The sequence below is a fragment of the Mastacembelus armatus genome, chromosome 16 (genome assembly GCF_900324485.2).
Source record: "Mastacembelus armatus chromosome 16, fMasArm1.2, whole genome shotgun sequence".
Lineage (NCBI taxonomy): Eukaryota > Metazoa > Chordata > Actinopteri > Synbranchiformes > Mastacembelidae > Mastacembelus > Mastacembelus armatus.
Genome location: NC_046648.1, coordinates 19,419,101 through 19,434,062, shown reverse-complemented (window position 1 = coordinate 19,434,062; position 14,962 = coordinate 19,419,101). Strand labels below are relative to the sequence as shown.

At 38.1% G+C, this 14,962-nt stretch overlaps 1 protein-coding gene across 2 annotated transcripts; it reads left to right on the top strand.

The window, feature by feature from the left end:
• Positions 1–421: 421 nt before the first annotated feature.
• Positions 422–12,166, top strand: sh3d21 (SH3 domain containing 21). 2 transcript variants are annotated; one of them, XM_026317366.2, is made up of 17 exons: positions 422–752; positions 1,313–1,470; positions 1,588–1,645; positions 2,360–2,469; positions 2,894–2,984; positions 3,078–3,136; positions 3,233–3,272; positions 3,731–3,825; positions 4,223–4,324; positions 4,709–4,760; positions 6,452–6,502; positions 6,592–6,709; positions 7,518–7,683; positions 8,496–8,576; positions 8,688–8,881; positions 10,267–10,330; positions 10,463–12,166. In XM_026317366.2, exons 1-17 carry the CDS (start codon positions 749–751, stop codon positions 10,493–10,495), a joined length of 1,476 nt encoding a protein of 491 aa, XP_026173151.1. In that variant the 5' UTR covers positions 422–748; the 3' UTR covers positions 10,496–12,166. The 2 variants fall into 2 exon arrangements, with proteins under 2 accessions (XP_026173151.1, XP_026173150.1); XM_026317365.2 differs by having other exon boundaries at positions 444–752; positions 7,515–7,683; positions 10,463–12,159.
• The last annotated feature ends 2,796 nt before the right edge of the window (positions 12,167–14,962 follow it).

The following is a 14,962-nucleotide window of genomic DNA, read 5'->3' as shown; positions in this document are numbered from 1 at the left end:
ATTTGCAGCATTTGTCAGTAACAGGGACAACCAGGGAAGGAAACCAGGACCATATATGGTGGTAAAAACCGGGGCTTTAACTACTATCACAATTACAGCATATTATATTTCAATGAAGGTTATTTAGTTACTTTTGTTTGGGACATTCTGTGTTTGTTTGATTTTTGAGATTCAACCTTGCACACCCCAGGTTCTGCTTCTATTATTAGCCACTTTACCTCTGGTGTATAACAACAAACAACATGACACACACTCCTCCAAACTCCTCCCAAACATAAATATGGTAAATTAAAAATTCCTTAAAATCTGTAACTATATGACATATAAAAAGAAATAACAAGGCCTTGATTAAAGTGTAATTGCTTTTGTGTTGTGATACTCTTGTTGCTGTAGATAACCCACCATGTTTTCATACTTTATGTCTCACTCGTTGAGCTTTGTTCTTTCCCTTTAAAACCTGTCTTACCTGTTCTTCTGTCGCCTCGTGTCTTTCTCATTTGCTCGCTCTCTCGCTCCCATTCTCTGTACTATCTCTGTACTGTTTGACCCATCCCACTCCTTGCTGTTGACTTGCCATGACTAGCCTCAGGAAAAGTTGCTTAATGTTTGACAAGTAGGAAGAAGGGCCTTGGCTGCCATATCTCTGTCTCAGAGACCACAGTCACACTCTTTCAGTTCTCCTTCTACTCGAGAGTGTGTTTGTTTCTTTGTAATATTCAAATCCCAAGGAGACGAAAACGAAGACACCATGGGTGAGTCTGTGCTGTTGCATTTTTTTCTGGACCGGTATAAATTCTATATTTATGTCTCTTACTTGTATTCTTAGCCAGAATCGGTTTGACAGTAAAACACAACGGGAACACCTAAATGATGACAAAACTGAACTGCGTTCCGTCTGCCTAAACTATTTTAGCCTGACATGCAAATAACATTAAAGCAGTGGTGTATGGATACCACTGCATAGCTCTGACTAGATGATGTATGCATTTGCTGAATAATTAGTGTACGCTGCAAGTGCTGGATAATGTAGTATTCAGATGGACTGTTATTTCTCGTTTTTCACTCAAAAGTTCTATAAATGCTGCAGAAAAATACTCACATGAAAAACCCGATTTTCAACCTATAATGATTAGTGACCACCGACAGCTGTATGGATTTAAATAATCCTCAATGACTCAAAAATCCATATCCTTAGATAGTTTCCAACACTGTCTTAGTTTTAAAATGTCAGGACACATCACTTGTGAAGCATGTACACCAGCATTTGTGCGAAGGAATCTAATTTTCTGCTCCATTTACGATTCCACTGTAGAGGTGCTGGTGCTGATCGACTTTGAGGGCACCATGGGAGACGAGCTCACAGTGAGGATGGGGGATGTGGTCAAAAACGTTGACAAGGCTAGTGAGGAGGGATGGCTGGAGGGGGAGCTGAGGGGAAGGAGAGGCATTTTCCCTGCCAACTTTGTCAAGGTATCTTAACACTAAACAGCCCACAGTATAGCTATGTAACTGCACTGTGCGTTTGTGTGTGTTCAACATGAACACCACATGTGTTAAAATTGGACTTGTTTTGGATTTTCATCACAGGAGGTGCCAGGCTATCTGACTGGTGACAGCAAGAGGGAACCACGAAGCCTTAGAAAAAGTACAATGCTAAGTCTAAGTTCTCAAAGGTCTTTCTGCTGTTCATTGTTATTAGTATAAAAAGGCAAATCCTTTTTGCTTTTATGTGCTGATATGCACATATTCTAGAAATATCTGCATAAATACTAAATTTCACATTTATGCACAATAGCATTATCTTTAATATCAATTTTTGAGAGATTGTTTCAGTGATTTTTAAATGGTCCATATGGTATTTTACAACCTTCAGGTGCTATAAAGTCAGACATTACATCAGATTTAATACACTTAGAATAATTGTCCTGCATATATTGCAATACAAACCTATGGACTCTGCTTACATATGAGTAAACTAAAGCTCAACAATGAAAATATTTGACAATACTATTCAAAACACGTTGGTTTTTCTATTTCAAATTGTGGTCAATGAGGTGCATGCACTCAGCAGCAGACGAGACTGTAAATGTGTGTTGACCACATCCTCGTCACACAACACCTAAAACATAATGTAGGAAAAAGGCACAGATGAAACACTGCCTTTGAAGGATCAGATACAGACGTAAATGAGCCCCAAGTGTTTTGCAGGCTTGGTCCTAACTTGTTGTGACCTGAATACTCCTCTCTCAAGTTAGACATGCCATTATTATTTATTTATTACTACTTTCTCAGTATTACCAGTGGATTCTAAACATCCTATGTGTCTCTTCATGTGACTGGGGATCCCTTTTCTTTTCAGCAAAGAAAATGAAACAGGCAAGGAAATGTGAGGTAGCATTTGCCTACAGCCCCATTAATCCAGATGAGCTGGAGCTGGTTGTGGGTGAGACAATAGAGATCATCAAAGAGGTAGAGTTCTTATCAACTGAAATAGCCAAACAATGACTCAGTCTGCTCTGCAAATGAGCTGTGGCAAACTACACTTCAGGTGCCTGGCAGCAAGACATTTTTCTGCTAGTTCCTGAAGCTGCTCAGCTGCCAAAACCTATATGTAAATCAGGGCATTGGTGAAATGTTTACACAGTCAATCTTCACTCTGTAAATAATAGAGGCTCTTTATACGACATTGACTGACTGACTGACTGACTGACTGACTGTCTATCTGGCATTGTGTTTTCTTATATTTGGCTGCCAGGCCAACAAAGTACTTAATCAACAAATTTAAGTTTGTAAGAGTTCATGTAGATGTTCATGGCACCAAGTAATCAGAGATCTCATACATACTGACTGTTGTCTCACACACTGTCTCTCCTTGATACAATCTGTGCAACAGATTGAAGACGGATGGTGGATGGGGGTGAAAAATGGCAAAGTGGGAGCATTTCCATCAAATTTTGTTAAAGAAATTTTTGTTTCACCTAAAGGTTAGTACTTCACGTACTTTAATTGATCCTTTTATGAAATACAATCTAAATTAACATTAAAACCTGCTAAACTATTGTTTGTGCTTTTAACAGACAACAAGCACAATGAGGGAAAAGTAAGACCCAAGCTCTCTGATGCACTGTTCAATAATGTATGTAATGCAGACATAATGTTCCTTAAACTTACAAATCGTTTTCCTCATTTATTTTCTCATAATAATTGTTCCCTCGTAATTGTCCCCATCAAGTTATCTCAAAGAGCCAGTGTGAGGAGTAAGGCAAAAAACGGTAAGTTCTTTATTTTTCTAATATCACATCACAAACTTTTGTTTGCCGATAATGTACAGTTAGTAGTGCTGGAATTAAGGTGACACCCTCACTTTACATGGATTCTATTTTTGAGTTGCCTTTTGAAAGCAACCAGACAGGTCTATTTATACCCTGATGTATTGTCAGCATGTGACAAGTGGTAACTCATGTACTTTTACCTGAATGGGTGGAGCTGAATTTAAATACGTACAATAATACATCTTGATTAATCAGATGTTTACATCCAAGTGGAATACACATCAAGGATGTACAAGATTTAACTAGGTGTCCTTTGTGTTTCTTTTGAGTAACCTGCTGATGAGATTAGTCATCACTGCTGAAACCTCTTTATCCAACCACACACATACTATAATGCCCTTTGTAGTTCACTATTTAAATGTAGTAATTATATTATTTCTTACACTGTGCTTTTTCAGTGGTGGAGTGTTGCCAGGTTATGTTTGACTACAAGGCCAGAGCAGACGACGAGTTGAATCTGAAAAAGGGAGACACTGTTGTGATACTGAGGAAGGTTTGAGCAAATTTTATTCCTGCTTATTGAAATTGTTTCTGGTACATACCTGTACTGATGTCATGCTTTTTATAGACTGACAAAAGTCTTCCAGGTACAATTTCCTTTTCATACACAGTAGTTGCCAGTATGTCACATTGTTCATCCAGCAAAACTAGTTGTGTCACCTTTAAAGGAATTAAAATGACAAAAGACTTACATGACATAAAAGTGGTGATTTCCCAAATCATTAGATAATCTGCAAAAGACATCTCTGATCCAGCTTCTGTGATAAACTGATAACAAAGCTGGCGTGTTTTGCTTGACCCTTTGGTAACCTCGTGTGCAGGAATTTCACATCCCAGAGGGCCATGCTGCATTTCAGCATCTAATGTGACTCTTTCATTTCCATCTGAAGGACTCAGAAGATGAAGGCTGGTGGGAGGGAGAGCTGAACGGACGTTGTGGCCTCTTTCCTGATAACTTTGTCATGGTGATACCACCAATGGACAGTCTGCAAGTGAGTGGACCTGATGCACTCTCTCAGATATATCCTAGCTAGACGGGAACTTCCTCTTATTCCAGAAGGATCAGGACATCGCTCAGCACTGCCATGAAACCATGGACATGTTTTATAGTAATTCATACTGGCTATATTTTTTATTACTTTGAAGTGTACTTAAAATGCAAAGTACATAATATGTCTTTAGCTGACTGGTAGTGTTACTTTAGCAAGTATGCAGTCAGTGCACAGTGACTCAGGGTTGTCTTTAATATGCTGCATTTAGGAATTACTCACTGAAAATTCCCTCAGTGGAAAGAGTGTGTAAAATACAAACCATTCCTTTAATTATAAGGGGATATACTAGCTAACCTGTTGAATTTTCCATTTATCCTCCTCTAGACTGGGACCACAAGTCAACTGCCTGTACGCAACGTCAACAATAAGCTCTCAGGTAAGAGAACAGTATGTACTGATGTACTGTTGTTTTAATCATTGCCATTGCTTATACTGTACAATTTAGCCCATTTACTTTTACTTACTTTAGCAGAACATATTAGCTTAACAGTGGGTGCAAGAATAAAGATATTTTCAAAAAAAAAAAAAAAAAAAAAAAAAAAATAAATCAGAAATTAGGATACTTTAAAGTTTCCAAATGTATAAATGTATTCAACATGTTATTGAAGACGTTCTCTTTTTAGTGGTGAATGCACATTAGCAGCCTTTGAAACAAGAAGGCAGACAGTAAATCTTCGAGCCACATAAAGCAGGATGTGGTTTAAATATAAGGTTCCGCTGAGGAGTTCTGTTTTTGCGAACAACAAAAAAAATTTCGCTTTACAACTTTAAACTTCCAGCTCTCCATGGTTGTATTATCAAACTGCATACTAATCAAAACATTGGTGGTAAAACAGGCAGGTGAAAAGACTGGTGGACAAAGTGCTCAGCAACTCAACGATGGCACCTAAACTAACCGAATATCAGCTCATCTCAGTTTTAATGCTAATTACAGCATTTATTTTCCTCACAGTATCAACATGAATTCTCACAGGAAGTCTCAGACTATAGTGAGAGGGGGGATGGTTAAACTGGTCATGTGACATAGTTCAGGAGTCTTGGAGGAAACAAGGGGGTGTGGGGCGAAGGAGAGCTCTGTCACAGAGATTTTCACAACCAGTACAAGGATCAACACTCTAGCTACTATTGCTGTGTGGATGGTTTGCTTGAGAGGGAATGTTGCACAATGGTTTGCAAAGGCAAGGTAGGCTCTTTGCTAATTTACTTAGTACTTAAATGTGAATAATGGACCAAGTGTTTCGCAAAGCGTTGTGATCTTTTTCTTGGAGGTGTGACATTAAAGCAGTTGTACTCTTTCAGTTGATGATTATATTTATTTAGCAGGGCTGTCAACAGATTCCTCAACCTAATTTGCTATTAGGTGATGACTTAGAAGGCAAACAGGAATCTCTCATATTACTTTCAGTTCACTGAGGCTTCATAATTTAAGCATGCACTCTCTGTGTCCAAAGCAAAGTTCTCTCATGGGTTGTATGATTGTGAGCGAATGTCCCCGATGAAGACCCTTGGGACCCGTTACTGCAGTACTACTGGACACAGCTGCAGTGACGTGCACATTTTTGCCTTATCACGTAAATTGTTTTAAACTGGAATACAATTTAACCTATATAACAATAGCATAAAACAAACCTGTGGCTTTTTACTGGCTTTGTTATTGTCCTACGCTTGTCAATGAAAGTACTAATAGAGCTGATGGTGATGTTGACACAAACATAATGGATATAGCATATCATTATTTGTTACAACTACCGGAGGTGTGACAGTTCATTTTATCAGAGGCATGCTAATGTTTGCTAAACATGCTAATCATGTTTTTTTATTAGCAACAACCTGCTCTATATTCATGCTGTTGGTGGCACTCGACAAGTGCCAGACTGATTCAAAGTGGTAGTAGACTGAAAGTGAATATGTTTTCGATAAAATCTGAATGTAGGATATCACTGCTTCATTGTGCATGCAACCAATGTCACAGTGTGGCCATTACCAAATACATACTACTACTTGAAGTGAAATTTATATAACTACTGCAACTTTTTCTACTTTGGGTATTTTTTTTTTTTTTTTCAGTGAAAACAGATGCATCAGAGATGGAGAAAAGTAGCCCAGCACAGACTAAAGGTATGAATGCTATGAGGATTCATTATAATTTTGAATTTATTAAAAGAACAAACCATTTTGTGAAGTAAAGTGAATACTTTGCTTTACAGATGATAAACCAGAGGCTAAGGACATGAGGAGCAATCCTCCGACCAAAGTCAAGCTGCTATCCGTCAACAAGCCCAGCCCACCTCCAGTCAAAGACAAACCTAACAAGGTTTCACCCAAGTGAGTGCTGCCAAAACAGGTCTGATATTCTTTCTTGTGCCTGATCTCCATGCATAAACACTTAGGATTTACTGGACATTATGTCCACCAACTCTGGGACATGAATAGCGATTCATTTGCAACCTTTCTAAAGCAATAGGCCTTTAGGAAATGTCAGGAACACTCTCTCTCTTTTTTAGTCTGCCACCGGGAGCCAAGCCTTTAGATGTTAAAGGTTTTGGTTGTTGCCACCAGTTGCTATGGTGTTCTTAAAGAAGAATGCCAGGATGCCTGACCTTCAGTGGCTCAGTGGAAACTCTGGGATGAGTCAGATCAGGCCTAAACAGACGAGAGCAGCCCATTTCCTGTTTCCTGAGCAAAACATGCACACAAAAAACTGAGAAAACAAAAACGGCCCTGTCTTAAAAGGGGCTGATAATGGATAACAAGTTTTTTTGGAAAATAGCTTTTAAGGAAATATGTTTGGAAGGGATAATTTTCCAGCTTCTTGTTTGCGGTGTGTAAAGCTTATGGAAGTTGAGTTTTGACTCCGAAGATGTGCCAGGATTTAATGTGGGTGCTATGAACCATATATACCTGGACAAAATAAGACATACAAAGAGAATTCAAGACTTAAGGTGTTTCACTCCTGCACCCAACAGAGTTCAGAAAGTCAGAATCCTCATTCAGAGTTTTTAATTTTCAAACCTGTGACCTACAACTTAGGCAACACAGTTTTCCATCTTTCACTAAATATAAAGAGATACTTTGTAAGACAGTTTGTATTGTTTTTGCTGACTATTTAACAATTGACTCTATCTTGCAGTAGAACCAATGGCGATATGCCTCCTCCCTCACCAAAACAACCAGAAAAGAAAGAGACTGATCAGTTTGATGGGCTGGATGTGCAGACTGAAAAGTTGAGCCATCCTACAGCAAACAGAGCCAAACCCCCACAGAGGAGACCACCATCAGGCCTGGTCACAGCAGCACAAGTACGTCCAATACACCAAAGTTTTAATGATGAATCATTGCTTTAGGACAACTCTTGCCTGAACACAGACAAAAAGAAAAAAGAATTGCATAAGCGCATAACTGTGGTATGAAATATAACCCGTTAAAACACGCGGGTAACACTAAACACTGCTTCTGTAAATGACCTTTGCAACTTGAGATTATCACTGCAACGAGACAACTCCCTACTCTACCTTGTCCGATAACTTATCTGATAAAAGCATTTCCATTTTTGTCACATAGGCTTCTTTGAATGTTCCTCAATACATTTTAGATCAATTTTGTTGTTTGATGTTTTACTTTTACTCACATCTTTTCATTGTAGTTTAAATGCAGCTACGTTTTTCACGTCAGGAGATTTCTAGCACAGCCTCCAATTTACCAACAGATAATGTTTTTCAAACTATTCCTGTTCTGTTGTAAATGCTTTACTGATAGTTGAGCTTCACCAGTTACAGAGAAGAATCTACAGCAACAAAGATAAGAATGCAGTGCAGCAAAGAGATATGTTTCAGCAAGAGAACAGGCACTACTCATATACCTTCATGAGCTGTCCACATTCCCCTTTTACACCGTTGGTAACAGGTTTGGGCCTGTTCTCTGGGTTAAAAGTCATTCTAGAAAATGAACGAGTTCCTTCACTAAAGTTAGTGCGGATGGTTTGTTCTAGGTCAACCAAAAGAGAGGTGATAATTTAGCTTAGCTGGAAATGTGGACTTCTTAAAGCAAGTTATAAGGAATGATTAAACTGTTAACTGTATGTGTCTTTAAGATTGTGGCTTCTCTTCCATAGACTCAGAGTGCCACTGACCAAACAGAACCAGATTTACAGCCAAAAAAGTTCCAAACAGCAAAATTACCTGGCTTGCAAAAGGTTTGTAACTCTGATCAATTTCTGGATGCAATAAAGCAACATGCATTTTCAAATGTTATGATAATTTGATTGTATGTACAGTGTCATTCCAAGACATCTAAATCATTGCAGGGTACAGAAAATCTGTCATCGCCTGCAAAGCCTGAGCCTCACTCCAAAACTCCACCTCCAGTTCGACCAGCACCACCCAAAGTACTTGTGGATGGCAGAACTGTGAGCAATAAAGAAGACCCAACTATGGAGAGCCTGCAGGCCGACATCAAAGAGCTGAGGATGGCTCTGGAGCTGCTACAAACACGACATGAGTAAGTAATGTTTGAGCTAGGAGCAACCATCAGGAAAATTATAAGACTCCATTTTTTAATACTCATAGAGGGCCTTCATAGTCACCACGTTCCCTCTTTCCTAACTGGGATGGTGTAGGCGTGTCCTCTTTTCCCAGATGAGTTTGTTGTTTGTGGAAACTAGCACACAGAGGAAGTGACTTAATCAAAGCCTAAGAGAGAAATACAAACTGTGTATATAAATGATCCAACCAGAAAAAGTTGAATTCAACAGTGTTAGATCTTTAGAACCTTGTTTCTTTGATTTGCTCTGATATGAAACATCACAGCAGCCTGGATGTAAACATGAGCCATGCTGTGTGAAGTTGGAGACACATGATGTCCAGACCATTGGTCAGTGAACCTCTTAAGCCACTTGGAGGCCTCAACATGTGCCTTCAACCAGAGCTTTAATGGTGGCCCTAGAGGGTCAAGTATTTTGAAAAAGCATGTTTGCTTAAAAATATGCCATGTAAAATTCTATAGGAGCTTAAATCCCCTTCACACTCATGGTCCACCCATACAGTTCCCTGCATAGCTCCACCCAACTAACCTGGCTACAATGAACATCATTAGTTGCAACCCTACAAGTTTCCAACACAATTTTGCAAAGTGAAGATTCTTCTTAAGATTCTTTACACTTCTTTGATGTCTTAATAAAGCTTTTGTTGATGCTATAAAACCTATGATATAATCCAGCTGAACTCTGCTGAAGTGCAGTATTTCATCTGTTTACTCTTACAATGACTTTTATATGTATTGTTGCCATTAATCAAGCAAGTTAACTTCTGATTTTGTAACTGCTCAAGGTGCAAGTTAGTGTCCCAGCTTTTAGAGACATTTTTTAATTATTCCAAAATTGCATTTAGCTGCTTTGGCTTTAGAGCCCTGTAATAGTGGATTTCTCACAGTCACAACTTAATGGGACACTAACAAAACAAAACCACTGTTCATGCTATTAGTAACACCTGTATTATTCATCTAAGAAAGGTCTGCTGGGGAAAAAAAAAAAAAAAAAAAAAGGCTCATTCTCACGCTTACTGCTGAATGTCTTGCATTGTGCACATACAACACATAATTCATTTTATAATACCTGTTAGTTAGGTCACAAATTTTCTGGACCAATGGTTTTCTTAAAACAGTGCTTTCTTAAAGTACAATTGTGCTGAAAAAGTTATATATTAGAAATGAGTGCCTTGAAATTTATAAATAAATATAAATATAATTTTCATTTATAAACACAATTTGAAGTTGTTTAGTTAATACCTTCTTTATTGAATGGACTGGCAGTGAACTGTGTAGTTGACCTATTTAGACAAACTCCTGTCTACAACCTCTTCTTTTTCTCCTCTGTCTCTTTTGATCAGGCAAGACATTCAGGAAGTGAAAGCAGAACTGAGGGAGGAGAGAAACAAACGAATGGCGCTGCAGGTAAGCAAAGCGTGTCAAGTTTTGCATACATTCATATTTACAGCCAGTTGCATATTGCCACAAGAAAGACTTAATATCTTCATCTTAATATGATTTTGGTATAACCAATGTTAAAAATGTTTTCCCACACAGGAGGAAGTAAACAGTCTGAGGATGAAGCATTAATCCCAACACATATTGTGACTGGAGTTGCTGTCTGACACTGTGCCCAAAAACAAATTTAAACAAGCTGAACATTTTTCTAAGATGGAAATAACGTGGGATGGAGATGGAGATGATACATTAGCAAGTCCAGTTGGACATAAGATCAAGCTAACCCTGTACCGGACTGGAGAAACTTGATCTCTGTTGCTCTGTCTCTTTTTTTTTTTTTTTTTGACATATTTTAATGCTGGAAATCACAAATATTGATCCCAAGTGGGTTGTATGTGGTAGCAAATGTTTTACATTGTTCTACTTCAAGTATCATGACTTTCTTTATTACTTTTCACAGGTTTTACTGTACATTAAGAATTTACTGCCTCAGCTGAGTATGTAATATATGAAGCTGTACATAGGAGGAAATATTGTGAAAACTCTTTGCAAAGAACTAAAGATTAAGACATCCAAAAAAGCACTGGATTGTGAATGTTAATTTCTACACCAGAATGTAATGTTGCATTAGTCCACTGGGTGGCACTGTATATCTAGTCTACTAGAGTAGTGCAAAACGTTTCAGTCAAGACTGGATTAATGGTAGTGAGTTAACACTAGTAACACACAGACATCATTCAGCAGGGGAAATATGCTGAGATCTAAGCGTTGAGCAAATGACTGATGATGGATGGTGTTTTAATGAGACAAAAAAGCTTTAAATAATGCTTTGAAACATGTCAAGAGTTTTACAGAGTTGACGGCAGTTTTTGCACAACATAATGCAAGTGTCTTAAAAGTAAGTGGAAAAGGCACATCATGTCAGAGAAAAACTTACTCATTATGAAAACTCAGTCATAGCGATGGATGTAGAGAATGTGGGGGAGCTCATGAAAAACTCTTTGCATTTATCATATTGAAAGCTTTTTAATGTGACCCTATGTGGACCATTCCATCTTAAGAACAAGGAAAACAGATTTGGCTTTGGCTTCAAATGGTAGTGGTAGTTGTGGTAGTATGTTACTCTCTAAACCCACTAGTGATGTCCACTGTAAAGCACATCTGAACATCTGGAGCTCATCAGGGATCAGGGGCTTCTAAAACTGCCATGGGAACAGACTATTTTTAAAAACAATTTTAAATAATGGTGACTGAGGGCACATCCCCTTTTGGACAAGGGCTGAAGTAAATGAGTGTAAACAAGCAAAGGGGCAAGATAAAAGATGAATGTCATTTACATAAAACCATGAAAACACAAGGGAAGATTTTACCATATACAGTAAGGGACCTCTAAAAAAAATCCTGCAATCTAAGTGATGACAGTTGCTGCATACGCTACAGGCACGCCTATAAATTATACTGTAATACAGAGCTTGTACAAATATTTCACTCAAAAGAAATATAGTCATGTAGGTCTTAGAGACAAAACAGCACAGTTTGCTGTAACACTGGAGAAATTTAAGACACGCAGGGCAGAACAGTGGGAGTACTGAAAACTGTTGCAAACTGAAGCGTTTTGGAGCTCAGAGGTCAGATACAAGTTAGATGGGTTTAAAAATAGAAAGAGCAAAAGAAGAGCTGAACTGACAAAGAATAGTATGTCTATGTCAAGGACATGAGCTGGACAGATGCAGAAACAATATATGTGGCCTCATGAGGAATGGTAATAAATCTGTCACAATGCCACTTAATAATTTTACTGAAGAGAAACATAAGGCAGTCACACAAGACCTGCTCATAATCTTATTTTAAGAACTCCTATTTGTTTTAATTTATACTCTATAAAGAAGTTGACTATGACTATTATAATAAAATGAGAATAATTTAACCATTTAAGGCTTTGATTAAATAGAGTGAATGTCAAATGTCTATAAATATTTTATATACAAAAGGAGTGTTTTCTGGAATCAAAGAACCACAAATGACAGTGAGACATCTTGTGTTATGTTTGTGAAGCTCTTTCCCATGTCGTGTTGTGGTTTTGATTCATTGCATGCCCTAACTGAATTTCCATCTTGTTGATGTTCCCAGAATTTAATTGATGTATTGTTTCATAACGGTATAATTACCATAAGGCTAAAATCTGTTGTTTCTAATTACATGTGTATTTTGATTACACTGTACAAAATGGAAAGGATACTACTGCAAATATCAGACCTACGATCAAGTAAAACACATTACAGGTCCTGTGATTTTGAAGTAAGCACCATTCACAAGAGGTTAATTTAAATACAATTACACAGCTACTTCAAGGAGTCCACACCACCAACACTACTGATCTCAGAAAAACTGTGACCACATCAGAGGATTTTCCAAGACCTCAACAGAAAGATTTTCAGTGTGGGCTCCATCTGAAAACAGAGCAGGCCCCAAGGCAAACCTGAACCCCGTCTACTCCTCCTGAACTTTGTGTACTTTGAGGACAGCTCAAGCAGAAGCTCTTGGTCTCCCTGCCTCTTCATCTAAGATGTTCCCCCATGCAGTGCTACACCAGCCTTGCAGCACAAAGACGCTGAGCTAAAGTTTCTGGCTCCAGGTTGGCCAACAGAAAGAATGTGGACACATGCCATACACTGATGATTACTTAGTATATTTTCCCTTTTGAATTGCTTTATTGTTGTGCCAAGATTTCATACTTTCATAACTTGTAAATCACCAAGCCACTAAAGATTAACTTTTGATAATGTCCAGTACAAACGTTCGCCCACAATGGACAATTCATCAATGCTCCGTAAGCGTTTACAGCCAGCCAAACAATATTTCACCCAGCTTCAAACAGATTTATTATGTGAAAACAGTTGATATTAACCATCCAAGCCAAGACCTTGTCACTCCCTGCAAGCATGCACCATGGTCAGAACCGCAAAGTTTTGAGAGTAATGATAGTACATGCATCCCATCAGTACATAGACAGAAGCAATGTAACCACAGAAGCAGCAGCAGTACGGATGCAAAAGGAAAACAACAAAACAAGTGGTCACTGATTGAAACATTTAAATAACTAAGCTGAATAATATGTGTCTTTGAAAACGTAAAAGTGGCTGCCTCTCCACTGAGTAATAAAAATCCATGCTTTAGCATCAAGCCAAGAAAACAGGAAAGGAATTTCATTAATAAGCTGCAGTCACAGTCACATTTACATCCCTGAACCCTCAGTATAATATCATCCTACTAGAGCTTCAAGTGCACAAGGAGCCATTAGAAAATCTGCAACATCGAAGAACAAATGCTGCAAAACCAATTCAGCCTATAACACAACTATAATGTTTAGTGACGTAACATAAAATCACACAAAAGCATCATACAGCATATGTCAAACAACTGAACTATAGAATTTAGGTCAGACACAAGTTAGATGAGTTAAAATTAGAAAAAGAAAAACTGGCAAGCCACTGCAAGAAAGCAACAGTTATTTGGGGGTAGCACAAAATCCAGGTGTATATTAATAACATAGGCTGAGAAATTAGCAGACAGCATGAGACTGCAATATAATGCAGGAAATCCAACCAGCAAACAAATATCAGCAGCATGAGAGCAGATATAGGCAGACATTGCAAAAAAAAAAGACAACATGATGCAAAACCATTTCAGCCAATAACACTACAATCATGTAAAAACCAACTGACATAACAGACAATGTGAGCTACTGGTAGATAAATCAATATTTATGATGGCCAATAAATGATAATTAAGAAAGAAACAGAGATATTAAAACAAGTCTAATTTCAAACTGCATTATCTCATGTTATTTGGAGGACTAAAAAAAAAAAATACACAAATGATAGGAAAAATCTTTTTTATGCTGTATGCTTCTGAGGAAAAGAAAACAAGCAATAACAAAGCTTGATCAGTTCAGTTATTTCCTGTAGAAATTAGCAGTGAGCATGAAACAGTTATTTATCACTAAGGCTAAAACACAACGGAGGTTCAAAATGACAGCAGCTTTTTAAACATTCGAGTTTAGCCCGAAAAAACATAACACTGTGTTAGCTTGCAGTGCTTTAAAGAAAGTTAGCAAACAACCAAAGTCCATTAGATAACTTACATTATCTGAAAACAATTTATATCTGATTCATGCTATTCTACATAACAGTTGTGAAAATATTTCACTAGAAACTTTTTTTAAAAAATCGATCTGGGGCTGGAGGAAAAAGATTTTGACTGTTTGCTGCAGCACTAGCCAAACGAAACTAGCTAACGCTATGTCTGCAGACTGGACCAACCCACAGTCCTGTGGCTAGCATCACTACAAACACTGCCAACACACAAACAGCTGCTTCAAAGAGCCAAGGAACCTATTGACAAACCTCATCAGAACAAGTAGGTGGTTTAGTACTTAGCTTGGTGATGAGGGCCCAGGTCGTCAGCAGGTGACCGAGGAAATCTCTGACTTCCAGCAACGATTAAAAATGGCGATGAGTTAGCGTTGAATCCATCAAAAACCGTTTAATAACACGACCCAACGTGCAGTCCGCAAGGTGCTCCACAAAACGCCACAGG

Coding starts and splice junctions, on each gene's coding strand:
- sh3d21 (XM_026317365.2), top strand. Junction 6,503..6,591: donor TAGCCCAGCACAGACTAAAG/GTATGAATGCTA, acceptor TTTGCTTTACAG/ATGATAAACCAGAGGCTAAG. Junction 7,684..8,495: donor GCCTGGTCACAGCAGCACAA/GTACGTCCAATA, acceptor TCTCTTCCATAG/ACTCAGAGTGCCACTGACCA.